We start from the raw sequence: 27,919 nt of genomic DNA, 5'->3' as shown, positions 1-27,919 counted from the left end.
GTTTCCTGCTGACCTAGTTCACACAGGGGAGCTGGCTCATGACGTGGGTGAGAGATACGAGATTCAAGTTGGTGCATATTGCTACAAAATGAAACTTTAGTTTGGAAATGGCTGGTGAGTAGGTTATTAATCAGCTCCTGTGAACACACAGATCAACCATGTTCCCCAAGGAACACAAGTCTAATTGGGACGATGAGACACAGACCACCAGCTAACTCACACCCAAGGGCATTAGTGTGAGTCCGCAGTGGTCCGTGCCCCTAAGCTCCTCAGAGCTGAGCGGGCGGGGACGTCAGGAAAGCTTTGTGAGGAGGCAGGATTGCACATGGGCCTTGAAGCATGGGTAAGGTTGGGCAGATGGAAAAGAAGTGAGCAGACATTCCTCAGAAGGAAGCTGCAATCCTTTATTTCTTAGGCCAGGAAATGGCTGTAGGAAAACATTAGAAGAAATGAAGGATGGCAGATCCCCAGTTTTGGAGTCAAACATACTTGGGAACTAATCCGGGTGCCACTGCAACCTTGGGCAAAAAAAGGAGTCTCCGCCTCCTGAAACTCATTGCTGTGAGAACTAAAGAGAATGTATGGACAACACTTGGCATGCTGATCCCACCAAGTGAAAGTTGTGGTTTTACAGCCACGCAGACGGCCCCCTCCCTCTACCTACACACATGCAGGAGGCCTGTGGGTCTGACAGCTTCCTCATCCTTTCCTCCGAAGCCACCTGCGGCCTGAGACAGTACAGCCAGCCTCAGTTTCGCATCAAAGGAGGGCTCTTCGCCGACATCGCCTCCCACCCCTGGCAGGCTGCCATCTTTGCCAAGCACAGGAGGTCGCCGGGAGAGCGGTTCCTGTGCGGGGGCATACTCATCAGCTCCTGCTGGATTCTCTCCGCCGCCCACTGCTTCCAGGAGAGGTAGGGGCTCGGAAACCTAGCTGGTTTTTCCACCCTCTAAGGCCTAGAAATCAAGCCCTTTAGGGGAAATCCCACAGCAAAAATAGCATTCTAAGGCTGTTTCTCCACCAGGTTTCCACCCCACCACCTGACGGTGTACTTGGGCAGAACATACCGGGTGGTCCCTGGTGAGGAAGAGCAGAAGTTTGAAGTAGAAAAATACATTGTCCATAAGGAATTCGATGATGACACTTACGACAATGACATTGGTAAGAGCTCGTCATTCCCGACTCCAAGAGCTCGTCATTCCCGGCTCCAGTTCACACTCAGATCACACCACACACCCACATGCACTCGCCTGTGTTTACACACACGGGCCTCCTCCTCCAGCCCCTGTCCCTCCTGCGTGTTCCTCCCCTCCCAGGGACGTGGCCCTCACGCCCGCTCACTCCTCCTTTCTCTCTCCCAGCGCTACTGCAGCTGAAATCAGATTCGTCCCACTGTGCACAGGAGAGCAGCGTGGTCCGCACTGTGTGCCTCCCCCCGGCGGACCTGCAGCTGCCGGACTGGACTGAGTGTGAGCTCTCCGGCTACGGCAAGCATGAGGCCTGTAAGTGGAAGGATGTCTCGGCCCCATCCTGTCTGCAGGACAGCAGGGGAAGCTGCGGTCCACCAGAGGAAAATGGGGTCAGGAGAGTGAGGTTCCAGCCCAGGTCAGGCACTGACACCAGTCCCCTGTCTCCCTGTGAAGTGGGGGTCTGTCTCTGCTGTCCCTGCCTCACAGGGACACTGCAGGCCAGGAAAGAACACAACAGTATGAAGACCTCAAAGTGCTGCAGGTGTTGGGAAGGTTCTGAGTAGGAAGTGGAGTACAGTAGCTAAGCGTGTGGGTTCTGGGAAGCTGGAGTTGCATAGACCCGATTTCAAATCCCAGTTGCTGAACTATGTGACTGTGGACATGGACTTTTATTTTGAACTGTTCCCAGCCTCAGTTTCCTCATTGGTAAAGTGGAGACAGAACTATCTCCCTAATTAGATTAGGAGGGTTAAATGAGATACCATTGAACAAATGGTTGTCAGCTGGGGTGCTTTTGTCCCCCAGGAAACGTTTGGCGAGGTCTGGAGACATTTTTGGTTGTTAGAGTTCAGGGTGAGGGTTAACACCAGCCTTCAGTGAGTGCAGCCAGGGACGCTGCACACTGCAGGGCTCAGGACTGTCCCCGTCCCCCACAACAGGGACCTGCCTGGTCCAAAGCATCAGCAGTGCCACTAGGGAGAGGCTGGGGGTTCAGTCCCGGAATCCTGTTGTTTTTGTGGGTCAAAACGATAAAATACCAGCAGTGTCATAGGATTCGACCTAATATATGTTGAATCTAGATCAATGTTAGCTATTGGAAAATTTGGCTTTCTCTTTCTAAAAGGTTTATAAATAACTTTCCCTAAAACCATATGACGGTTCTCCCCTTTCAGCGTCTCCTTTCTATTCGGAGCGGCTGAAGGAGGCTCACGTCAGACTGTACCCATCCAGCCGCTGCACATCACAACACTTACTTAACAGAACGGTCACCGACAACATGCTGTGTGCTGGAGACACTCGGAGCGGCGGGCCCCAGGCGAACCTGCACGACGCCTGCCAGGTAAACAGGAGTGGCGCGCCCATGCTGGGCACAACCCAGGGGAAAATGCCCCTGGGACAACAGGTTCTTCACCAAGGAAAAAAAAAGTTATCACCAGAGTGATTTCCTCTTAGCGATACCCCTGGGGATTCCAGATGAGGGCCTCAGAGAATAAAGCAACTGGAGGAAGATCAAAGTCCCCTAAACCTAAGAACTTTAAACTGCAGGAAATTTCCCCAGGATCTGCACAAGAAACTCCACCTGTACAGGATTTCCTTTCAGCCCAGGCAATTGACTGACTGTTGAAGCGATGGAGAGAGCCACATAATTAAGAAATGTTTGCCACGGCCTGGTGTGGTGGCTCACGCCTGTAATCCCAGCACTTTGGGAGGCTAAGGCGGGCGGATCACCTGAGGTCAGGAGTTCGAGACCAGCCTGACCAACATGGAGAAACCCCATCTCTAATAAAAATACAAAATTAGCCTGGCGTGGTGGCACATCCCTGTATTCCCAGCTACTCGAGAGGCTGAGGCAGGAGAATCGCTTGAATCCAGGAGGCAGAGGTTGCACTGAGCCGAGATTGCGCCATTGCACTCCAGCCTAGGCAACAAGAGCGAAACTCGGTCTCAAAAAAAAAAAAAAAAGAAAGAAAGAAGTGTTTGCCTCTGTTGGTGCTAGAGAATTGGAGTCTGCTTTGTAGAAGGAGAAGGTAGAAAGGCAACTTATTGGGAAGCAGGATCTAGATGATGTGAGAAAGAAGTTTTCAAAACTCACATTCAGCCCTAATACTCTGGGAAAGCACACTATTTGGAGTCCTTTGTGTGGGCATCCTTATCAGAATTAGTACTTATATTTCATGATTAGCCAGATACGGGGGTGCGGGAGGACAGGCCAGTCTGCTGGTATTAAGACCTACACATAGCCAAGGAATTGATCTTCCTCAGACATTTCAGTGTCTGCAGTGTGCCAAGCTCTTCTTTAGGGGCTGGGAGTAGAAGAGATACAAAGAGAAGTGAGGCCAGGCTCTGGCACTGAAGGATGTGTGGGCTTTGTTTTTGCAAGGCAGTCATATCAGCGGTTTCCCCTCTGATTCCCTGACAGTACTTAGTTTCTTTTTGAATGGTTACTTCAGAAACCTCAGCTGTACCACCCAGCTTACACTCCAAAAACAAAAAGGTTGTACCAAAGTGAAACCATTATCTATCTGCATGCTTCAAAGCAAAACCAAATCATTTTAATTTAATATAAGAACAGCTAACAATTACCAAGACTTTTACTAGATATCTTCCATTGCTTTTCACGCATTTTTCTACTGAATGCCATAACCACCCTATGGTTAGTATTAATATTATCTCTATGGTACCGATAAGAAAACCATGGTTAGTCTAAGGCCACTCAGCTAGTAGGTGGTGGAGCCAAGCCAGGGTTTTTGAGGCCTGAAACGTTTGAGTAATTAACTCTACTTTACCAGAATAGATACAGCCTAATCCTCCAGAGGACCAAGATAACTGAGATACAATTTTCCCACTCTTCAGTAAGTCTCCACTTAACAGCATGCCAGGAAAAAACAGGTTCTTAGAAACTGCAACTGTAAGTGAAATGACGTATAACAAAACCAATTTTACCATCAGCTAATCGATATAAATAAGAGTTGGTCAGGTGCGGTGACTCATCCCTATAATCCCAGCACTTTGAGAGGCTGAGGCAGGCAGATCACCTGACCAAGGAGACCAGCCTGACCAACATGGTGAAACCCTGTCTCCACTAAAAACACAAAAATTAGCCAGGTGTGGTGGCGCATGCCCATAAGCACAAGAATTGCTTGAACCCCGGAGGCGGAGGCCACAATGAGCTGAGATTGCGCCACTGCACCCTAGCCTGGGTGGGTGACAGAGTGAGACTCCATCTCAAAAAAAAAAAAAAAAAAGATAAAAAGAGTGAAGTTCTTGTGGCAATATTTCTAGTCATAAAAATATCAGCAAACTTCTAAAGACCCAAAACACTTCTAACATTCAATATTGACATAAATACAACATTTAAGAAAAGTTAATAAAAACAAATGGTATTTATTCACCCAATTTTTGGAGAATAAGTGAATGATGGCAGTCGAAATAGTGGTGGGTTAATTCAGGGAATAAATGTTTGCAAAGCAAAAATGGTAAGGAACACCTTACTACCATGAAGTTCAAAAACAATCACAAATAGGGCAGGCTCCCTGACTGCCTCCACACCTCACAGTTTATCATCATTCATTCGTGTATTTATCATAGACCAGACAGATTTTTACTTTATAACACTTTGTATTCATTCATTCATTTTCCAACCTGCTTATTTGAATTCAGGGTCTCAGGTGGGGGTGGCCAGAGCCACCTGGCAGCTCAGGGTACCAGGCAGGACCAGCCCTGGACAGATGCCACCAACCTATTGCAGAGCCACTGACACCCACACTCACTCAGACTGGGCCCATGTAGACACATCCTCAGTCAGCCTAACGTGCAAGCTTTGGGATGTGGAAGGAAACCAGGATACCCGGACAAAACCCAGGCAGACAGTGTCCCCAGACAGGAATTGATTTTTTTTTTCTTGTCAATGTTATAATGAAATGACATTGAATGGAATATTATTGAAGGGCTTGCTGTATTTTGAAGAATACAATGTTCATGCTGCACATACTTTCTCCAGATAGTCTGCTTTTTTTTGCAAACACTAAACCTGCTATCTCCTTTGCAGGGTGATTCGGGAGGCCCCCTGGTGTGTCTGAATGATGGCCGCATGACTTTGGTGGGCATCATCAGCTGGGGCCTGGGCTGTGGACAGAAGGATGTCCCAGGTGTGTACACCAAGGTCACCAACTACCTAGACTGGATTCAAGACAACATGCAACCGTGACCAGGAACAACTGACTCCTCAAAAGCAAATGAGACCCCGCCTCTTCCTCTTCAGAAGACACTGCAAAGGCAGAGTGCTTCTCTATACAGACATCTCCAGACCCACCACACCGCAGGAGCGGGAGGAGACCCTATAGGAGAGGGAAGACTGCATTTTCCCAGATACTTCCCATTTTGGAAGTTTTCAGGAGTTGGTCTGATTGCAGGATGCTCTGTCAGATGGGAAGACATGAATGCACACTAGCCTCTCCAGGAATGCCTCCTCCCAGGGCAGAAAGTGGCCATGCCACCCTGTTTTCAGCTAAAGCTCAACCTCCTGACCTGTCACCGTGAGCAGCTTTGGAAACAGGACCACAAAGATAAAAGTATGTCTCAATAGTAAAACATAACAAGATCTTTCAGGAAAGACAGATTGCATTAGAAACAGACAGTATATTTATAGTCACAAGAGCCCAGCAGGGCCTCAACGTTGGGGCAGGCTGGCCAGCCCGTCATGTTCCTCAAAAGCACCCTTGACATCAAGTCTCCTTCCCCTTTAGCCACTCCCCGGCTCTCGGAAGGTATTCCTTTTGTGTACAGTGTAAAGTGTAAATCCTTTTTCTTTATAAACTTTAGAGTAGCATGAAAGAATTGTATCATTTGAACAACTAGGCTTTAGCATATTTATAGCAATCCATGTTAGTTTTTACTGTTGCCACAACCCTGTTTTGTACTATACTTAATAAATTCAGATATATTTTTCACGGTTTTTCCAAAATCAGAGTGGAATGGTTTTGATATAGATGCTGTATCCCACTGTTTATTCATGTTCACATTTTAAAATCATTTGGAATTCTGCTTCACTCGTTCAACACGTACACAACACCTGTAACATACAAGGCTAGGTGCTCCGGAACAGGAAAAGGAGGAACAGGGATGCTTGGTCTGATGGGATGATCGGCATTTAGAGAAGTACTAAGGTACAATGGAGCTGGCCACAAAAGGGCAGACTTGTAGTGGAACTCAGTTGCAAGAGGGTTTGGGGAATCTTAAGGAAAAAAATAACTGGGTGAGATGTGGACTGTGGACAGGTGTGGAAAAGGCACTCTCCATGGAGAGGTGAGTATCTAGAGGACCAAGAGAGGGGAATACAGGGAGAAATGAGGAGTTGAGCTTGTCTAAAGTGAACTTCAGGAAGAGGAACATAGGCTGGAATTTAGATTATGGGGGCTCCGAACACCAAACTGATTTTGGACTTAATTGACTTAATTCTGTAGGCAACCAGCAGCCATGGAGATTTGTGCTCAGGGAAGTGAGGAACTAAGCATGCCCTAGGAAAATTAACCAGAGGGTGGCTGGCGAGCGAGCAGACAGCAGGAGAGGAATGTTGCGGGGATAGGGAGGAAGAACCTCACACGACCTTGCTAACACAGCAACATCCCAACTGTTGGTTCGGCCTAGAAGCTGGTATTTGGGCCATCTGTTTCCCATTCTGTCTTAATTTTCTGCTCATTAGCAAGAACCCCTAGACCAGTCCACACAAGTATGTTATCTAAGTAAGGCTGCATTCTGCTTCTCTTAGATTACTTTCTACTCGTGAGATGCAACCCCTATTCCTGGCTGCTGCCTGGCAGCTTTTGTTCTCGCTGACATCCTAGTTCCAAGAATAAATCAGACGCTGCAATGCTGCTGTTGGGGATATGCTGACACAGCTCCTCAGAGAGGAGAAAGGTGGTCTCTCTGGTGCAGTTGTCAGAACTGCTCAGTTTAGAGGTTCTTGGAAGAAAAGACGTTTAAACTCACAAAAGAAAGAGATTCTTTAACACCCAAGAGCTTGATTGGGGTGGGGGGAGGCAGTGGGGGACATCCCTGAAGTGCTGAAGTCCCTAGGCCAGTAAGTAAATGCAGGTCACAGAGACTTAAGTCACATATTTCTTGACTTCAGACTGCTCACTTGCATGTTCTACAATTTTTAGACAGATGTGTATCTCAGTCATTTCAGAAAAACATTGTCTGAGGCCAGGAACGGTGGGTCATGCCTATAATGCCAGCACTTTAGGAGGTTGAGGTGGGCGGATCACTTGAGGCCAGGAGTTCGAGACCAGCCTGGCCAACATGGCGAAACCCCAACTCTACTAAAAACACAAAAGTTAGCCAGGTGCGGTGGTGCATACCTGTGGCTCCAGCTACTTGGAACACTGAGGCAGGAGAATCACTTGAGCCTGGGAGGCAGACGTTGCAGTGAGCTGAAATTGTGTCACTACACTAAGGCCTGGGCAACAGAGCAAGACTCTGTCTAAAAAAAAAAAAAAAGAAAGAAAAAAAAAAAAAAACACTGAGGATCAGTACAAAGGAACCCCCAGCCACTGAATCTCTGGCAGAAATTCAGCTGATTTCATTCCCTCCCGCTTTGCAGGACAAGCTCTTCTTCAGGATTAATGAAATGAACTGAGGCAATGAGGCCCCTGGGGATGGAAAAGGGAGGTTAAAAGGCCCCAGCATTCCTCCCACACAGTCTTGGAACCACAGACTAGATAGAGACAATTGCTCAGAAGAGGCCCCTGACTGAGGGACGGGGCCCCAGCCCAGTGAGGCAAATTCTAAAACACAAAGAACACCACATCATTACCGGGAACGGGTGTCAGGGGAAATTAAATATCATCTCCTCATTATTCCCAGCTAGTTAATAAAACAAATAGATGGTAACAGCCCAGGAGAACAAGATCTCCAGGTACCTGTGCAACTCTTCCTACTGGGTGAAGACCTAGAGGAACTCGGATGGTGACACTGTACCCTCCCAGAGCCCGTCATGTCTGTTTATCAAAAAGTGCATAAACTTTTGGTTACACTTAACTTCAAAAGAGAAAGACTCATGCAATCCTCAGTACTTAGGATCTTGGAGGAAGTTTGAATTTGAAATTCAATTTCCTTTTATTTATTTTGTTTTATTTTGAGATGGGGTCTCACTCTTTTTGCCCAGGCTGGAGTGCAGTGGCGCGATCTCGGCTCACTGCAACCTCCACCTCACGGGTTCAAGCGATTCTCCTGCCTCAGCCTCCCGAGTAGCTGGGATTACAGGTGCCTGCCACCAGGCTCGGCTAATTTTTGTATTTTTCAGTAGAGATGGGTTTTGTCATGTTGGCCAGGCTGGTCAAATTTCCTTTGAAAAATTCTAACAGTTTGCCAGGCACGGGGGCTCATGCCTGTAATCCCAGCACTTTGGGAGGCCGAGGCGGGCAGATCATGAGTTCAGGAGTTCAAGACCAGCCTGGCCAACATAGTGAAACCATGTCTCTACTAAAAATACAAAAAAAAAAAAAAAATTTAGCTGGGCATGGTGGTGGGCGCCTGTAATCCTAGCTACTCAGGAGTCTGAGGCAGGAGAAAAGCTTGAACCCAGGAGGTGGAGATTGCACTGAGCCGAGATCGCTCCACTGTACACCAGCCCGGGCAACAGTGCGAGACTCCGTCTCAAAAAAAAAAAAAAAAAATTCTAACTATTAACATAATGAGTATTGATGGCATAGAGTCCCCACCTACCGGCCACAGAGAAAAGTACATGTATACAACCAACTTCCTCTGCCACCACCAGGGTCAGAGCATCAGGAGCACAGGCAAAGAGGCAGTCAACGCTGGCTGAGAGGGAGAAGGGGTGGAGCACTAGCTGGCACTGAACACTCACAGCGACTACACACAAGTTTTAAGGTCTTTTCACGGCCATGAGATGTTTACAGAAAATCGTTACAGGTGTGGCGTAACCATCGGCTCCCAGTGCCTTATCTTGTAAGAAGCCTGTCCTGGAATAAAAATGCCAAGTACCGTGACACCCTGTTTCAAGCCTAAATTAACAAGACAAGAGAAGCAGGTCAAGAGAATGGGGAAAGTGCTAGACTAAATGCCTGCAGCTTCAACGGTTTCGTCTTTTAAAACCCTGGTGAAAAATAACTAGCACAACCCTAAAAATGATGTTAATATCAGTATCCGCTATCTTCCCGATGCGACCAGAGAACTGATAGAAACACATGCTTTAGGTCTGCTGGCTGGAGAGGACAGAAGCGGTAAGATCCTCCCAAGTCGATGAGTTCCTTACTCACTGCTTCTACTGAGGTGTGAGTGGCATAGCATTATTGTTAGTTCTGGTAACAAACCACTTAGGACATAGAGGACTGGTGAAACTCAACTTTATTAAACAGAGAAGCTACTTCTGCACGTTAAACACACATGGAACCGAACAGCTTGATGGAGACACCCTACACTGCTTATGCTGACGCTGCAGGGATGGTGGTGGCGATGCCTGCTTCACTCCATGGTCTGCACCACATGTGACAGGACAGTTATTTCATCTATGCTTACACCTGCAGGTCCTTTACTCTAGAAACACTCTATATCTTCTTAGGTGCTTCCCTTGAAACAGGATGAGTTCTAGAGGAAATAAAACAGCTGCACTTACAAACCTAGAAATATTCAGGGACCAAGATTAGTTGTTCCGTGACCTAGGAAACCTTAGGATCCTGTAGGTCCCTCAGGAGAAGTGCTTCCAAGTACTCGGGAATTGTGGGGCAGAGATGATTCCCTTTCCGTGGTGGATGTGTATGTCACTCCAGGACAAATTGCGGAGTGATGGAATGTGGAACACATCCGGTTGTGTCCAGTACACTTTATCCCAGAGGAAAATCACAAAGCAACACAACTCTGCAGCAAAAACTAGTCGCAAAGTCGGAAGATAAAACTAGCAAAAACTTTGCACAATATTTAGAGAAAAGCTCTAGGGTGTGGAGAGTATGGGTCTTCCTTTTTCTCCATGCACAAAGCAGAGCACAGTATCATTCCTTAAGCTATACTTAAACGAAAAACCTTTTGTATACATATTTAAATAGTAATAGACACACTGAACTAGGACAAAAATGAGCCACTGGGAAAGAAAGCCCGAGGTATCCCTTTAGTTGCCATGTTTCTTAAACTGGGTTGCTTACACCCATGATCAACAGAGTCCATCTTCCTATAGCACTGATTTTATTCAGAGATTTAGGGGAAATGTTTTGTCTTAGAATGAAAAGGGACTGGTAGATATTAATGAATACATGATAGAGTACAAAAGAAAAGACTGTGAGGAAATAACTTTACCAAGCAGCTTCAAGGATCAACCACACCCTCGATGGTAAGCTTTCTCTTTTCCTAGGGCAACAGATGGAAAAGTTTCCAACCAACGGGAAAGTTAGGATCTGGTTCCAGTCCAGCACTGGCAAATGGAGATATGAGCTCACTCACTCACAGCCGTGCCCACCTTCATGGGAAGAGTTGGCCCTCTCTACTCCAGTACGATGACGCACAATCCCTGGCTGCACCGGGGATTATGAGACTGGCTTCTCTGAAACTCTCCGACTTTTAAAAAATCCTGTGGAAGGATCAGGTAACAGGAAAATGGCTGGTGAATTCTGTAAAAGGAATTGAGTAGAACTGTTTTGGGTTAGAAAAGAAGCATTTTAGGCAGCCACCATGGGAAGAAGGCGGGTCACCTTCTCACTGAAGACAAGAGACCAAGTGCTGATGGACAGCAACAGGCAGGCAGTGTCTGAAAACTAGTCCGATACCATCATGGTCTTCGAGGGAAAATCTCATTTCACTGGGGTTTCCATGTCAATAGTGGACTCAAATTTAAAAAGCCTCCAGTCCATTTCCAGAAGTGCAAGTGTTTTCTACATGAGTAGAGGAATGAGAAAGAAACCAACTCAACTCCTTCCTTCCCAGCCCTCCTTAAAGTAGAGTCTGACCACTTTTCTTGCCAATCTTTCATTTCAGTGTCTCCTCCTAACTCCTTTACTTCTTTTTCCTCTTTCTTCTCCTTCATAGATCAGATCCTTAACTGGTCTTTCCTTGACTAACATTCATTTTCTTCCCATCTTTCTTTCTTTCTAATCTTTCTACCTTAAAAATCAACAAAGAAGTATTTCATTGGCTTTAGATAATTAAAGCCAAGCAAGCTAAACAATGCTGGTCTTTCCTATAGAAACCATGTTTAAAATGGTTACATAAGCACCAAGCTTCCTACCCCCATCACACACCTCGTCCTTGAGAACTGGTGTTGCTGTGTTTCAGTTCCATCCAGTTCTCCCTGGTGACCTTTTCCTCCCTTGATTAGTTCCATGGCACTGAAGGCTAAGGAAAAAAGGGAGCGGGTGGGTCCAGGAGGGGACTGACCTAGGAGACAGGCTGATTTTTTTTTTACTTTTAGACAAGTAAGAAATGAAAAAGTGTGCAATACTATTCCCTCTGCAAATGCTCCCTTCAGGTTCGAACTTGGAACTTTCCAGCTTTGGTCATGTATTTTATACCCTTAAAGGGTTTGTACTTTTCTCCATACATATCCAGACGATTCACCTTGAGTCCTAGAAAGGAGGGAGAGAGGGAAAATAGACATGAGGATTATTCAAAAGGAGCAGGTCACCTGTTTCTGTTCACTTCAATACACTGAGGTCAGTGGGACCAAAGTCGCTGTGACAGGGAACCACTTATGCAGAGCAGATGGATTCTCCAGTCTCAGGACAGATACAGCAAAAAAAGGCTCCAACAGACAAGCTACCTATGAGAAGACCTGTCCCTAAAGTGCAAAGGGCACAAAGTGATGTGCAGACTGAAATGAGGATAAGAAAAAAATTAGACCACTGCATGATTTTTCTCAAATTATTGGACTGAATAAATGAATTAATAACAAAACAAATGAATAGTGAAGTAAATTATAACTAAAGGAATTAACAATGAAAGTGATAATAAATGAATGCTTCCTAAGTATTCTCACTAGACTAAGCCAAAAATATTTTATACTGTATAGAGCTTTATAGTTTATCGTTTTAAGATGGAAGAGCTTATACATTAAATGAATTCCAATCACTTAAATTGTATAAGGCCCGTTTGTACAGAAAAACAGAAACTTCATATAAAGCTAAAATCATCTCCTTTCCACATCACAGAGTTATTCCAAGGATTAAAAGAGAAAACACATGAAAAGAGCTTAAAACAGTGCCTGGAACATAGTAAATGCCCCCAAAGTGGGAACTGATTACTATCGTGTCAAGGTCGGCACAGACTACAGTGAACTGACCTGGAAAGGCCCAGTCATTCCAAAATAGAAATAAGAGCAAACATGAAAGTCTTCTGAAATCAGGAGAAAGGAGTGGAAATTACTCTTCAGTTATAGCTGAGAATGCACATGCATTCTCATACTGAAAACCTTGAAAACCTGAAATGAACAACCCTAAGATGATCCAAAAATGGCTGGTGAACACTTTCTTCTACCAATACTGTTTCTTTCTCAGTGTGTCTCAGGGACTTTTATTCAGGTCACTTATGCCAACTTCAAAGGAAGGATTGTAAATTTTCCCAAGAAATGTGCCATAAAAGATGTTACTAAAGATTGCATATCAGGTAATGAAACTAAACCTTGTAAACAGGAAGCCCAGAAAAGTCTCCTGGTGCCTGCACCGTGTGGCAGAAAGCCATTTTTGTTCCCTTTGGAGCCTCTTGAGCTCTGGGTCACTTACCAGAAATGGCCAACTGCTGGATCTTAAACTGCAGGTTAATAGTGGGATTTTCATCTGGTTTGGAAGCTCCAGCCTGAAGACTCATGGTCCCCTTCAAATTTGGTGGCTTTTGTGGATTTATTTTTCCTACATCCCAAGACAGCATCTTCAAAGAAAATAAAAATGGAGAAGCAGTCTTTCCAAAAAATAGTTACAGCAGAATCCTGCATTTGAGGTGGCTGAGATCTAAACTCAGGGCACCTGTCCACAACATTATAAGCTGCCTCTGGGTATCTTTCCATTGAGAATCCTATGTGTTACTGTTAAGTTATCTCGCAGTTTAGAAAACAAGGTCCCTTTGATTCATCTCACCTTCCAAACAAGGTCTAGAGTCTACGCAGGGAGCCTGCAGACTGGTTTCTGCTTAAGTTAACATCAGCAATTCAAGATGTCCTGCTCATCCCTACCTTTGTGACTGGGTCGAATGTGTGCGTCCCCTGTGATGGAGTAAGGCTCATGTTCAGGACTCCCTTGGGCATCTGGCTGGTGACAGTCACTCCCTCGATGGTCTTCCCCATCGTCTGCTTGGGTCCCACCGTTATTTCAAAGCGTCCAAGGGAACTACTGTCCCGGAAACTGATGTTATGTTTGACATACACTGGGATTGCAACCAGACTGGAAATGAGAGACAAAGAGCCATTTCATTTGTGCACTGGGAAAATAGTAGTTCTCTCTCCTTTCTGCCTGTGGGTAGCTTCTTCTCCCTTAACTGTGTCCTACCTTTTTATCTGAAAAAATAAACAGAAAAAAACCCCAGTAATCTATTTTTTTCTTTTTGAAAAGCTAAAATACTGTCTAGTAAGTAAATTAACTTTTCTAATGACTCTGAATAAGATAAACAAAATCAAAGAGTATACTACTATGAGAAAGGCATAATGTACAAAAATGTATTGTCATTATGACTCTATGTTTTTAACTTGTAACGTGACCAATCATCATTTGCACTGGGGAGAATAATATTCATAGCTCATGGGCCTTTTATAATTTTTTTTCTTTTTTTTTTTTTTTTTGAGACAGGGTCTGGCTCGGTCACCCTGGTTGGAGTGCAGTGGCATGATCATAGCTCACTGCAGCCTTGACCTACCAGGCTCAAGTGATCCTCCCACCTCTGCCTCCTGAGTAGCTGGGACCACAGGCACACAACATTGCACCCTGCTAATTTTTACTCTTTTTTTTTTTGTAGAGGCAGGGTTTGGCCATGCTGCCCATGCCTGGTCTCAAACTCTTGGGCTCAAGTGATCCTCTTGTCTCTACAATTTCTTTAGGATGCTTTCATCTGACCTCATCTGGTCCTTACAAAAACCCCACAAGGTAGGGTAGGCTGTCATGATTTGACAGAAGAAAAGGATTCAGAGAAGTCACAGAGTAATCCTGAAGTAATAACGGTTTCTAACATTTATTGAGTACTTCCTGTTTGCCAGTCACTATGCTAAATGGTTTATATCCAGTTAACCCCTACTGTGTTTAATCCTCCCAGTAAGTATGAAATAGATATTGCTACTGTAACTATGCAGTAGGTACTGATTTTATAGGTCAATACTGATGTCCTTATACTTAACTGAGATTAAGTAACTTGCCCAAGGTTCTAAGACTGAAGATAGAGTTTAAGTCCAGGGAGTCTGATTTCAGAGGCTGCAGCCTCAAGCCCTCAGATATTTTCCCCAATGATTCACTCCACATCACACGGGAAGCGACTGGTGGCTCTGAGGCCTCCTGACTCTCTTCTGTCTGCATACCTTATACTATTCAAAACTGCTTCCAAAAGCCTTTAGATTCCAAATTAAAGAGAATGTTCAAGACCCAAAATCACTGCATTTTATGCTTTTTCATAGCATAACTTCATGCTTCTTTTAGATCAGGGACATTGAACACAGTATGCCCAGATTCTGATTTGAGAAAATAATGTTCTTGTTTAGACACATAACAACAACAAAAATAACAGCAAACTTAATGAGCACTTCTTTGTGTTAAGCACTATTCAGATTCTCTTATTCAATCTTCAGAACTTTTACTATTTTCAATTTACAGATGAGAAAAGGGATACACAGAGGTTAAGCAACTCACCTGAGATTACCCAATTAGTAACCACAGAAGCTGGGATGTGAACCCAGGTAACTCTAGAGCCTGAGTTCTTAATCACTACAGATATGGTTTCCACATACACGTACATACACAGATTCCATTCTTAATTATAAGAGCTGCTTACTTCTGTGCACTGACATGGTAAGACAGCAGGCGGAAGTTTCCATCAGGAGGGATGAAGGAGAGGATGCGCTCAGATTCCCAGCGCTTGAAACGAACACAAGGATGGAAGCTGACATCATCCAACAACCTAGGGTTCTACAGTCACCAGGAGAGGAGAAGCAAGAAGTGGGCATTAAACACCCGCTGTGCTTTCAGGAAAGCAATTTAAATGCCGTTTTTTATTAAAACACACACCGCACACACAGAAATCATGTGGTAACTTCTAGAAAATTCAAGCCTGAGACAAGCTTCGTGGCTGTCCTAATTATTTTTTCTTGTTTTATTCCATTCCCACTGCTCTGTCTTTCCAGCAGCATTTAATTTCTCATCCCAAGAACTCAATCTCTGGCCCAGGATTTTACCATGAAGGAAAGTGTAAGATCCGGCATGCCAGTCAGCTTGACACAGGCATCAATCACCCCTTGGATCTCGGCAGTAATTGTGGAGCCTGAGACAGGAATAAGACAAAAAGAACAGATTACTGAAACCTTCTCTGTCCTTCTCAACAAACTTACCTCCTCCCTCCTTCTTTTCCTCTCTCCCTCCCCTTCCTCTCTCTCCCTTTCTTTCCTTCTGTCTAGCCATCCAATTCATTTATACAATCCATCTATCCATCATTCTGAACACTTAACAACTGCATATCAAGTATGAGACACTATGGTGAGGAAATGGTGATAAAAAGATTAATGAGGTAGTTATTAGCCTAAAGGAGTTTTCAGTCTAGTATCAGAATTAAACAGAGCACCATTATTTTAGCCAACAGTTCAGAAAACTTCCTATCAGAAACTGTTCTCCCTAAGGTCGCCAGTGAGCTCTGCTGCTATAGTGAGCGGCCACTCCCGGTCTCTATCCTATAGGTCCTCTCTGTGGCATGTGTCACTGTCGATCACTTCTGCCTTCTCAAACATCCCTTCCTCCTAACCTTTCCTGGTGTCCTCCTATTTTCCCAGCTCCTCTTCCTCAGTGTCTTCGGCAGGTTCTCTTTCTTTGCACATCCCTTAAATGCTTTTTCAGTTCTGAACTTCTATATTCTTTCACTTTACACACTCTCCTGGGTTATTTTGCCTACTTCCCAAGGCTTCAATGTTCATTTACAGCCTATTATTACCTATTCTTTTTTCAAGTTCAGCCCCAATCCTGCCTAATGGACATCTCCACTTGGATGTCACTGAGGCACATGTCAGAAGTGAGTCCATTCTCTCACGCCCTGAACCCGGTGCTCCCATTTCCCCACCTGTGTGATGGCACCATCTATCCTGCTGCCTAAGCCAGAAACACAGACACATCCCTGACGACGTCCACTGCCTCTGCCCACATCCAGCCAATGATCAGCTCCTCTCTTTTCGAGGACTCACCTCTCTCTGGTCTGTGCATTCTTCTCTGTCCTCATTGCACTATGGACGTCTATGTTTTGGGCCTGGATTTCAGCCTCCTAGCTGCTCCCTGCCTTCAGGCCCACCCCACTTTAGACCATTCTTCACACAGCAGCCAGACTCATCGCTCTAAACTACAAGTCTCATCAAGTCACTCCCCAACTTAAAACTCTTCAATCACTCACATCTGCCCTCCTTAAACTGGCAGGCAAGGTTCTTCATGATCTGGCCATATATATTTTACATTTTCGTTGAGGTAAAATAGTAAAATGTAAAAATCTTAAAGTGTACAGCTCAATGAATTTTTAAATATATATACATTTATGCAAATACTAGCTACAGCAAGATACGGAACATTTTCAGCATCCAAGAGCTCCCTCTTACCCATCCCAGGTAATCCACATCCCCAAAATTCTGACTTCTATTACCTTAGACTAAATTGCATCTGTTTTCAAACTTCATATACATGTAATCCCACTGTCTATAATCTTATGCATCTGATTTTTTGCTCAATATTGTGATGTTTGCGCATACTTTGCTCCCAAATCCACACATCTTAATAACTTCATTTCATTCCACCGATGAAGCATAAACACCTCCACCTCTCTGTTGTGTTTTGCTCAGGGGTGGGTACCTCTCATATGCTCCACCTTTTTACCTTCCTCTTTCCCTCACTAGACTAAACTAAGCTTTCTGCAGCTGCAGACTATGTCTTATTCATCATCGAGTGCCCACTCTCTAGCACTGTGCTATGATGCAAGTTTTCAATAAGCATCTGTTGAACGAATAAGTTCACTAATGTGAAGAGGTTTCTTTTTAATTAAAAACAGGGTCTTACTATGTTGCCCAGGCTAGAGTGCAGCTGTTATTCACAGGCATAATCATAGCTCATTGCAGTCTCCAACTACCAGGCTTAAGTAATCCTCTCGCCTCAGCCTCCCAACAGTTGGGACTACAGGCACATTACCACCATGACTTGCTTCTACAAATTCTGAAGCTCTAGGACTTCTAGTCATATTTACCTAATTCAGAATACACAGAAAAGGCGGCACCCTGAATTTTGTGATTACAACTTTAGTTCTGCCATCAAAACTGGAAGCCACTTTCAAGAAGGAAATTTAATCAATAAGAAAGTTAATTTGTTACTTCTTTTTTTTTTTTTTTTTTTTTTGAACAGGGTCTTGCTGTTGACCAGGCTGGAGTGCAGTGTCATGATCAGGCCTTACTGCAACCTCAACTTCCCAGGCTCAAGCAATCCTCCCACCTCAGCCCCTCACGAAGCTAGGAATACAGGCATGAACCACTACACTCAGCTATTTTTTTTCACTTCTTATAGAGATGGGGTCTCACTATGTTGCTCAGGGTCTCACTATATTGCTCAGGCTGGTCTTAAACTCCAGGGCTCAAGCAATCCTCCCGCCTCGGCTTCCCAAAGTGCTGGGATTACAGGCATGAGTCACTGCATCTGGCCTGTTACTTCTCTTTTTTATTCAAGACGTTAGTATTATGATGCAGACCAGGATTTATTTCATACTTTCACTTGCTTTTATTTCACCAATAAAGCAAGTGAAAGTATGAAATAAATCCTGGTCTGCATCATAATACTAACGTCCATTCCCAGTACCCAGCACACTGCCTGGCACAAAGTAGGCACTAAATTAAAGTGCATGACCTTGAATGGGGGTTAATTCTGAAACTATAAGCATTATATGAAAGAGGCCCCTTTCTATTTTCATATTTCTGAGAACATATTAAAAGCACCTACCTGATTTATCAATAATTGCATCAATCTCTTCAATCACATCAAAATAGGCCTCATTGTTGGTGTATTTCACCCCAGTCCGTCGCCAAGGCACCACTGACAGCTGCCCAGTGGGAAGTTGGTCACCCACATTGGTGCTTCCTGAGACAATTAATATTACTGTATTTTAAGACCATTTTGACTCTAGAAACCACAGAACACCTCCCTGGAAGTTTCTATGCTCCCATTATTCATGCACTCAACTGAATAATTTTTCAAACATAAGATGAGATTTTTCCCAACTTCCATATAGGGTAACTTTGTCTATTTTTAAAACCCCCCCTTGTTGCCATCTGGTCTGCCTCTTCAAACAGAATAAAGGTTTAAGAAAAAGTTACCTGAGAAACAGATATCATATTTTGGTTTTGAAAGTAACCTGAACTTAGTATCTCAGATTCCACAATAGCTTACAGTTTAAATAATGTATTGGCTTTCAGTAGAGTTGGTAATCTACATATAGATATAAAAATTTCATGGGTAAAAACAGTATTTGAGCCTGAGGTAGGTTCTTAGGTACATTTATGGTAGGTATTAAAATGTACATATCAACATGATCTGTCTCATTCCTAAGTTCCAACACTGAAACTTAGGAATAGAATACAAATTTGATCTCTCCCTGTCTTTAAGAATTGTAGATCAATTCCTTCACTAGTTTTTTCCTTTATAGGCATAATTTTTTTTTAACTCAAAAGGTTTTATACCGACACAATAAAATACATTAATTTAAATTCTATTTCCTTCTTCCATTACCTGGATCCTTTTATTTTCTGTCTTTAAAAAAATTTTTTTTGAGATAGAGTCTTGCTCTATTGCCCAGGCTAGAGTGCAGTGGTATAATCTTGGCTCACTGCAACCTCTGCCTTCTGGGTTCAAGCAATTCTCCTAACTCAGCCTCCCGAGTAGCTGTGACTACAGGCGCGCACCACCACGCCCAGCTAATTTTTGTATTTTTAGTAGAGACGGGGTTTCACTATGTTGGCCAGGCTGGTCTTGAACTCCTGACCTTGTGATCCACCCGCCTCGGCCTCCCAAAGTGCTGGGATTACAGGTGTGAGCCACCGTGACCAGCTAAACAAAATTTTTTAAGAGATAGGGTCTTCCTATGCTGCCCATGCTGGAGTGCAGTGGCTATTCGCAGACACAATCATAACTCACTGCAGCCTTGACCTCCTGGGCGCAAGTGATCCTCCCACCTTAGCCTCCAGAGCAGCTGGGACCACAGGCATGCGCCACCATGCCTGGCTAATTTTTGTATTTTTTTGTAAAGACAGGGTTTCGAAACCATCTTGGTCAGGCTGGTTTCGAACTCCTGTACTCAAGTGATCCTCCCACCTCGGCCTCCTAAAGTATTGGATACAGGCGTGAGCCAAAGTGTCAGGCCCATTTCAACTTTTCAAAAGTGGTTCTTAGATACCCTTTTCTAGATTAAAGTGAGATACAGGCTTAACTAACTTCATAATATTCGTAAATGATTTAGGCACTAACAAAGCTTTCAAGGCTTAAAATGAACTCAGAATACTGAAGAAACCACCAACTTTGTTTCCTTAAAAAGAGGAACTATGTATTAAAATGTATCATCAAGATATAATAATCAAAGCAGTCTAGGGAAAAGGCAAGAAAGCCTGAAAACAGACCAAGAATCCACAATGACAGGACAAGATAGAAATGTTATTCTAAAACAGGGGAAAAGGATAAATTACACAGTGGTGCTAGGACAACTATTTTGAAGAAAGAAACATTATTGTACACCAAGATAATTTTCAAATGGATTAAATAATTAAATCCAAAAATAAAATCACAAACTAACTAGAATAGACATTTGAAAAAGATCTTCCCTTCTGAGATCAAAAAGACATTCTCCTGCTTTTGTCTAATAATTATAAAGTTTGTGTTTAGCTCCTTAACCTAGCTGGAATTTATTTTGTGTATAGTATGAAGTGGAAGGACTTAATTTTTTCCATATTGAAGCTGACTGTCCTAACACAATATAGTTAACAACTGGCCCCTGGTCCACTGATTTGATAAATGACCACATCTATCTACACCAAATTCCTATAAAAGCAAGAGTCGGTTTCTGGACTCTTTTATCCCAGTGATCTATCTGTCTGTTACTGGACAAATACCAAATTTTAAAAACTACCCAAACTTCATACAGATTGAGTAATCTTTATCTGAAATGTTCGGGACCAGAAATGTTTCAAATTTTGGATTTTTTAAAATGTTGGAATATCTGGATTATACCAGTTGAGCATCCCAAATTCAAAAATCTGAAATCCTCTAATGAGCATTTCCTTTGAGTGTCACATCAGTGTCCAAAAAGTTTTGGATTGTAGAGCATTCTGGATTTTGGATTTGGGATGTTCAACCTGTAATATATCTTACATTACATTTTATAGGACACATTTTATCTTTCCGCTTTTTAAAAATATTATTTTCAAAACTCTCTTGGGTCTTGTAGGATGTCTACTGTATGAATATTTGTCTTGTGTACTATACAAACTTAACCTGTAGTGATATTTAACAGGGCAAATCTTCCCAACAACCCCTTTGTAATTCTTTTTCAAAACTGTCCTGGCTATTCTTGCAATATTTATGCTTTTAAAATGCATTTTTCAATCAGTTTGTAAAATTCCATGAATATGTTCGTTTACGCATTAAACAAGACCCAAAATGTAAAACCTTAATGAAACAGAATGATTAATTTGATTAAATCAAAACATTTAGAATGTGGCTAAACTACACCAGAACAAAGCTAAATCACAAGTGACAGATTGTAAGAAAATATCTGTAATGCAGTAATCAAAAGACATAAAGATCTCCCATAAAAGAGATTATTTTAAATCCATATGTAAAAAGAAAAACATTTCAACAACAAAAAAATGAACAAAGGACATGAAAAGGTAATTCACAATAGAGGGAAAACAGTCAATAAATACTTGAAAAGATTTTAGTCTCCTTAATAACAAAAAATGACTGTGTAAATACAAGATATCAATAAACTATCAAATTGCCAATGTTTCTAAAAAACTATTAATGACAATTTGACTATAGCACTTTGAAATTGTTACTGAAAGTATAAATTGGCCTAACTTTTCTGGAGGGCTACACATTATGGTACTTAAAATGTATACGCCCCTTGACACAGCATTGCTACCTCTACTACTTAAAAGAAATCATCCAGATGTGCACACCAATGTTCAAGTATAAGAATGGTAATCTTTATTATTTAAAAGAACAAAAATATCAGTAACATCTTAATTAGGGATTCAGTAAAAACTGAAAAACTTTGGGTCCACACATGAAAGAAAACTGTAAGTTATTAAAAATGAAGGCCAGGCGTGGTAGCTCCCACCTGTAAGCCCAGAACTTTGGGAGGCGGAGGTGGGTGGATCACTTGAGGTCAGGCGTTCGAGACCAGCATAGTCAACATGATGAAACCACATCTCTACTAAAGAATACAAAAATTAGCTGGGCATGGTGGCGTGTGCCTGTAATCCCAGCTACTAGGGAGGCTGTGGCAGGAGAATCACTTGAGCCCGGGAGGCAGAGGTTGTAGGGAGTTGAGATCGCACCACTGCACTCCAGCCTGGGCGACACAGCAAGACGCCATCTCAAAAAAAAAAAAAAAAGGAAAAAAGAAAAAGAAAAAAAAAGAACAAGAACCATGTACAAGACATCATCATGGGATAATGTTCATAAAATATTATATGTTAAAAGTGTGGTGGGATTAAGAGTGATTTTTACATTCTTGGTGCTTTTCTGTATTTCTGAGGTTTCTACAATAATCATGTGTTTCTTCTGTAATCAGAAAAAAATATTTTTAAAGAACATTTCATTTTGTCATCAAAACCAGGGTATTTTCCACAAAGCAAAAATATTATTTCAGGTTGTACTCAGTTTACAAGAGTGGCCAGGTGCGGTGGCTCACGCCTGTAATCCCAGGACTTTGGGAGGCTTAGGCAGGTGGATCCCCTGAGGTCAGGAGTTTAAGATCAGCCTGGTCAACATAGTGAAACACCATCTCTACTAAAAATACAAAAATTAGCTGGGTGTGGTGGTGCATGCCTGTAATCCTAGCTACTCAGGAGGCTGAGGCAGGAGAATCACTACGACCCAGGAGGCAGAGGTTGCAGGGAGCCAAGATCACGCCACTGCACTCCAGCCTGGGTGACAGAGGGAGACTCTGTCTCAAAAAAAAAAAAAAATCTACAAAGAGCAAAATTAAAACACTGGGACACCTGAGATCCCCAAAGACAAACACTCAAAACAATGTGTGACACTGGACTAAGTCACTCAGGCTGCAGGATGGCCACTCTCTATCGGTTTCCCCCTCTGCCATACCTGTGATGGTGTTGACAACCGTTCGAAGGATAGTGGGAGGCTTTATGAGTTCTTTAAGAATGTTCGACTCGGTAGCCAATGGAAAACCATTGTCAAGCATCTCTTCCAATACCTCATAAACCACAACCACATTGTCTTTGATCACTGGCTCTGAACAGACTCCAAAATAATCCTGATGGAGATAGAATACATGCATTGATCACTCAGATACTGTAAAATAAATAAATAAATAAATAAATAAAAAGAATGTGCCTACAGAGGATAAGGATCTGGCCTGTCCATGTGTTACTGTGCTACTCTTCTACAATGAGGGAATGCAGCATAACCATAGTTCTCCTAGGCAGTCTGTTTGGTAGAGAGCACTAGACTGGCTTATGGTACTACTGTGATTACTAGCTTCCTCTACAAACAAGAGGAACTTAAATCTTTGGGTTAATTTCCTAAACTTGATAAAATACACAGAATACAAAATTGAATCTTGATTATATATGCTTATGAACAAGAATTTGAAAGAATTACACAAAACAATACTTGATATAACAAAGAACAGTACATGAAAATCTTTACCCCTACTGTTGTGCTATTTCTTAATATTCATGCAGTGAATAAGAGTTGAGAGGGGAAAAAAATGAAATGAGGGGGACAAGCTAGCATACCTGAAAATCCCTCTGGATCATCTTTAAGATGCTAAGATTCCAAGAACTCTTTGTCCTTTTATTTAAAAGGCTACCGTTAGATGCTAAATTATCTGGATTGTGGGAAAGTACTGGATTTCAAACCCGAAAACCTAGATTATAATTTTGTCATTTGTAGATTAAGTCATGTTAACTAATTTTGATCTTGATTCTTTAATGGTATAATTAGGATAACACCATTGGAGGCACAGGGCTGCAAGAACTAGGCATGACTAATTAAGCACTAACGCTCATGAATGTACTTTGTAAACTATAAAGCACTACAAAATGGAATGTGTGATCTTTAGCAAGAAATGTTCATGGCCATTCAATGTTCCCTTCTAGCAATGTCAGTATGTCTTTTACAGGACCTCTGAGAGGGTCACGAAACCCTCCTGAACTCATAGAATGAAGGAAAACTTACCCCGTTTGAGAAAGTCCATTCTATTCATGAACAGCTCTGATCATTCCAAAGTTCGTTCTTTTGCTAAACTGAAATTTGCCTCCTAGCTCTGTTTTACAGAGCAAGTGTATGTAACAGCCCTGCAATTATTTGAAAACTATGAGTTTTCACTTCAGTTTTTTTCTTCTCAGAGCCACACTTTCAAGATACTTGTGCAGTTCATGATAAGGTATGGTTTCCAGGTTGTTTCACCATCTTTCCATTTCTTTGACATCCAAAACTGAACAGACTCTACTAGAGTCTAAATTACATTAGATAACGTCAATTATCTACAAGATTCCAATACCCGGGTCACCTAAGAGTCAGGAATATATTCCTAAAACAAAAAGATTTCCTCTTTTTAAGAGAAAAATTCTCATTTTGAATGAGAATTCAAAAGAAAAAAAAGTCACATATTTCCTTCCCAAGAGTGACTTATTTTTAAAAAATAAAACACCACTAGGTTTTATAAACCAGGCATCATGTGAACTAAGCAGCTGGAAAGGAGCCTCGCAATACGGCCAAGTGCTGCAGCCAGCCAGCGAGCTTGCAATTCTATTGCCAGGCTGCTCCTGACACAGTTCCGGTCCTGGAAAAATCATGTTGCCGGAAAGGATGCACATCAGAGAAGACCTGATAATCAGGATGTCCACTGACTTTTAACAAGTGCTTCAAAAATGACAAGCTCTGAAGTCTCAGACTTCCAAATTAGCACCTTTACTCTGCTTTCCCAAATTCCTCTGTGGTTTCAACTAGATCAAACAACTCTTCTCACTTCCTGTCTTGTAATAAGTTACATTAGTATGGCCATATGAAGCGGCTGTCAGTTCCACCAGTGGAACTGTTCATCTTAGAATGGGTAAAGTATCACATGCAGAAATCATAACAAGCCCTAGTTACAGTGGTTTAGGATCACAACTCCTGGGTTCTTCTAGTTCTTCCACATACTGGGCTTATCATACTTAGGTTTTCACTGCGCAAAGGGGCTGGTATGCTGCATGAGAATTGAAATTCCAGAATAGTAGTACTATCAGAGAGTATTTGCAGGGGAAAACCCAAAACGTATTTTAATTTTCTTGGGAAGGGAAGTTGTTCTAGACGTGAGTACAAGAGAAATCACTCTTTGACTTGCTTTTTAACTTTTATCATAGTATGTGAGTCCTCATTCTCTTCTCCAATTCCACAATTCCAGTGTTCATATGACTCATTCCAGACCTCATATGACACAGAACTTAAACCAAAGGGCCCTTGCTTCTCATTCGAGTTATGCATATAACCACAACAGTTAGAAGCTGAGTGGTTCTGTTGGGAGAAGGTTCCTGTGTGTGAATCCAGGGCCGGTGCAGTCTAAACTCCTGTGCTGCAAGTGGCATTGTGTCCTGCTATCACTGACCTCCCTTAGACACCACTCCCTAAGTTCTTAAAATCTATTCCTGAAGAAAAAGCTTAAAATGAAAACTGCCTCATAAAATGGCTCACTTAAATTCTTACAGGCACATGAGATTTCCCAATCTCATCTTTGCAAGCAGAGCTCATCAGTAGCACTCTCTCGCTAAAAAGAAACACCCCAAACCTGAGAACTAGTACAGGTTCGTGAATTACGCGACTGGGACAGTTAAATTAAGCATTGCTTAGCTTGTTCTACTTGTTCTTTTCTAAAACTTTACGCAATCACTTTCTGATGCAACTCAAAGCAATGCAGATAATAGGATCAAGACCACCAGGCAAAAACAACCTAAACTCTAATTTGTGAGCAAAAAGTAGAATCAGAGCTACAAAGGCTATATACAGTCATCACAAATAGGTTGGCTTTCCCACGCCAGAGGTTCAAAAGTATTCCATTTGTCATTTTGTATGCAGCCAATTCAATAAATAGAAACCAGAAACTTATCAGATGGGAAAGGAAGTGAGTAATACCAGAGTTTCGATTTTTTTTTTTTAAGTTTCTTAATGGAGGCTTTATACAATGGAAACAGGACTATAAAGACACTTCACGGTTTACATATATGAACTTTCTCACATTCACGAACCTGAAATGTGTCCACCACTCGGTGAAGAAACTCAATGACAAACAGAGGGGGGACCTCCGTCTGGATCACAGCCACAAAAAAGATCTTGTGGCGGTAAACACTTAAGAGATAGTGGTGAGGGGTAGGGATAACTGGAGGCACATTTTCTGCCTCAGTAGCTCTCTCTTGCGCCTCAAAAAAGTAATCACAAACAGAACGGCTGACCACACTTTTCCAGTGTTTCTCCAGGAAAATGTCTCCAGAGGAGTTGATCAAGAAAAGACTATGAATCATGGTGGCGATTGTCAGTGACAGAAGAAAGCCTTTTTCAGTCTGAAAGCCTCAGGACTCTGTAAATTTTCAACTCTAAAAACAAAAGCAGTGATATTCAGTTCCATTCAACCAAAACGTCCTCCCCATCTTTTCCCAACAGTCCAAGACTTACCCATCTTTCAAGACCAGGCCCAATCTTCCCCTCCTGCATGAGCCTGAAGATAGCCCTCCCTTGAATTCCAAAGGATAATGATCAGCCATCTGACGGTCAATCATATACTCCCAGTTCTCTTTACTATCGCCCGAATTGCATCCATTTAAAATAGTACTTAATCTGTGGGTGTCTATTTTCTCAACCAAACTGCAAGCTCCTTGAAGAAAAGGACCGTGCCTCATGTTTTGTGTTGCCTGACTGCAACACAATCAGAGTTCTTTGAAGAGGGCTTCGAAGAACACTGAATTTGATGTCACGTTCTGGCAACAGCTCACGCATATACAAGAAATGTGCAGCTTAATAATACGATAGCCACTGTGGGACCAGCGACCACTTGAAAGGTAACTGGTGCAAACTGAGATGTGCTGTAAGTGTAAGACACACGACAAATTTGGAAGGCTTTGTATGAAAAAAAAAATTTCAAATCTTACCAATAATTTAATATTGATTATATGTTGTAATAATATTTTGGATATCCTGGGTTAATTCAAATATATTAAAATTAATTTAACCTGTTTTATTATTTTAAGGTGGTTACCAGAACACGTACAATTAGATATGTGGTTCGCTTTCCATTTCTGCCCGCCAGAATAGGTGGGAGGAATGGAAAGCTGCTCTTGGGGGTCTTTATTCATCCAATCAGATCTGTTCTCTGAGCACTCCTTAGGCACTTGTTAATGCAGTAAGACATTGGAGGCCTTTAAAAAGATCCCTTGGGGCTCCCACCTGTGACCCCAGCACTTAGGGAGGCCTCCGCGGGCAGATCGCTGGAGCTCAGGTCCAGACCAGCAACAGAGCGAGACCCCGCCTCCAAAAAAAAAAAAAAAAAAAATCCCCGGGGGGACAGACACCCCAAGGCCCTCAGGCGGTTGCATCTCTCCGGCGCCAGTCCCCAGGATGTGGCCATTCCGCGGACCGGCGCAGGTGGTCAAAACGCAGAGGCCTGCGGTGCCCAGCGCTGCCGGACGAGACGGCGGGAGAGAGGGACAGCCGGGCATGCAAGGGAGAGGCGGCGGCCCAGGCGGGCGGTCCCTGGGCTGGCCCCGGCCCAGAGCCGTCGGCGACGGAGGCCGCGGGGCTGCGGGCTGGCAGGGGCCGGGCTAAAGGGGCACGCCCGTTCCCGGGTGAAGAGCGCAGGGGCGCCGGGCCGCGCCAGCGAGCGCACGTGCGCTGCCATGGCAACAGTGTCCCCTCCGCCCGCCGCCGCCGCGGCGCCGGAGCGGACCCCTCCCCGAGCCCTGAACCCGGCCCCTCACCTCTCCCTGCCGCGTCCCGCAGCCCTGAGAGGTCGCCCGGCGGTATCCTGAGATCCCGCCCCCGCGCCGCGCATCCCGGCCCCGACCCTCACGCGCCCCCTTCTGCCCCCGCCCCAGGCCCGGGGTCGTCACTACTCCTCACCCTGCCTAGCTGCTCACAGAGCCCACCGCTCCTAGGCGCGGACAGGCCCTGCCCCGCCCACCGCGCGCGCTGAGGCAGCCGCTCGCCCGCTGATTGGCCGACCCGGGAGCCTCGCGACCGCTCCGCCCACGATCTGCGCCTGAAGGCCGCTGATTGGGCATCTGGGAGCCGCTCCTCCCCTCTGATTGATCGCTGTTG

The 27,919-nt window shown here is 43.6% G+C and overlaps 2 protein-coding genes across 13 annotated transcripts in view; one reads left to right on the top strand and one right to left on the bottom strand.

Moving 5' to 3' along the window:
- The window catches only part of PLAT (plasminogen activator, tissue type), a 41,246-nt gene extending 35,093 nt beyond the window's left edge, over positions 1-6,153 (top strand). For 3 of the 4 annotated variants that reach the window (XM_021942276.2, XM_021942274.2, XM_021942275.2), the window contains exons 10-14: positions 718-913; positions 1,025-1,161; positions 1,362-1,502; positions 2,363-2,529; positions 5,239-6,153. In XM_021942276.2, coding sequence (XP_021797968.2) covers positions 718-913; positions 1,025-1,161; positions 1,362-1,502; positions 2,363-2,529; positions 5,239-5,397 — 800 coding nt within the window. In that variant the 3' untranslated portion in view covers positions 5,398-6,153. Of the gene's footprint in view, positions 1-717; positions 914-1,024; positions 1,162-1,361; positions 1,503-2,362; positions 2,530-2,735; positions 2,923-5,238 lie in introns of those variants that run through there. The other variant, XM_021942277.2, reaches the window with a different exon arrangement.
- A 3,386-nt stretch (positions 6,154-9,539) lies between these two features.
- AP3M2 (adaptor related protein complex 3 subunit mu 2) lies at positions 9,540-27,885 on the bottom strand. 9 transcript variants are annotated; one of them, XM_021942272.2, is made up of 11 exons: positions 26,282-27,109; positions 25,858-26,202; positions 22,712-22,883; positions 18,335-18,472; positions 15,559-15,644; positions 15,159-15,292; positions 13,360-13,567; positions 12,914-13,058; positions 11,754-11,761; positions 10,660-10,770; positions 9,540-9,797 (listed from the first exon to the last, which is right to left on the bottom strand). In XM_021942272.2, exons 2-10 carry the CDS (start codon positions 26,128-26,130, stop codon positions 10,684-10,686), a joined length of 1,251 nt encoding a protein of 416 aa, XP_021797964.1. In that variant the 5' UTR covers positions 26,131-26,202; positions 26,282-27,109; the 3' UTR covers positions 9,540-9,797; positions 10,660-10,683. The 9 variants fall into 9 exon arrangements, 8 of the variants coding, with proteins under 8 accessions (XP_021797964.1, XP_017817467.1, XP_021797963.1 ...); XR_004185802.1 differs by having other exon boundaries at positions 10,500-11,761; positions 26,282-26,775; XM_017961978.3 differs by adding an exon at positions 27,722-27,885 and having other exon boundaries at positions 9,540-11,761; positions 26,282-26,340.
- Positions 27,886-27,919: the final 34 nt, after the last annotated feature.

The sequence above is a fragment of the Papio anubis genome, chromosome 8 (genome assembly GCF_008728515.1).
Source record: "Papio anubis isolate 15944 chromosome 8, Panubis1.0, whole genome shotgun sequence".
NCBI lineage: Eukaryota > Metazoa > Chordata > Mammalia > Primates > Cercopithecidae > Papio > Papio anubis.
Note: the sequence above shows the minus strand (reverse complement) of the source record. Positions and strands in the feature narration are given on the sequence as shown.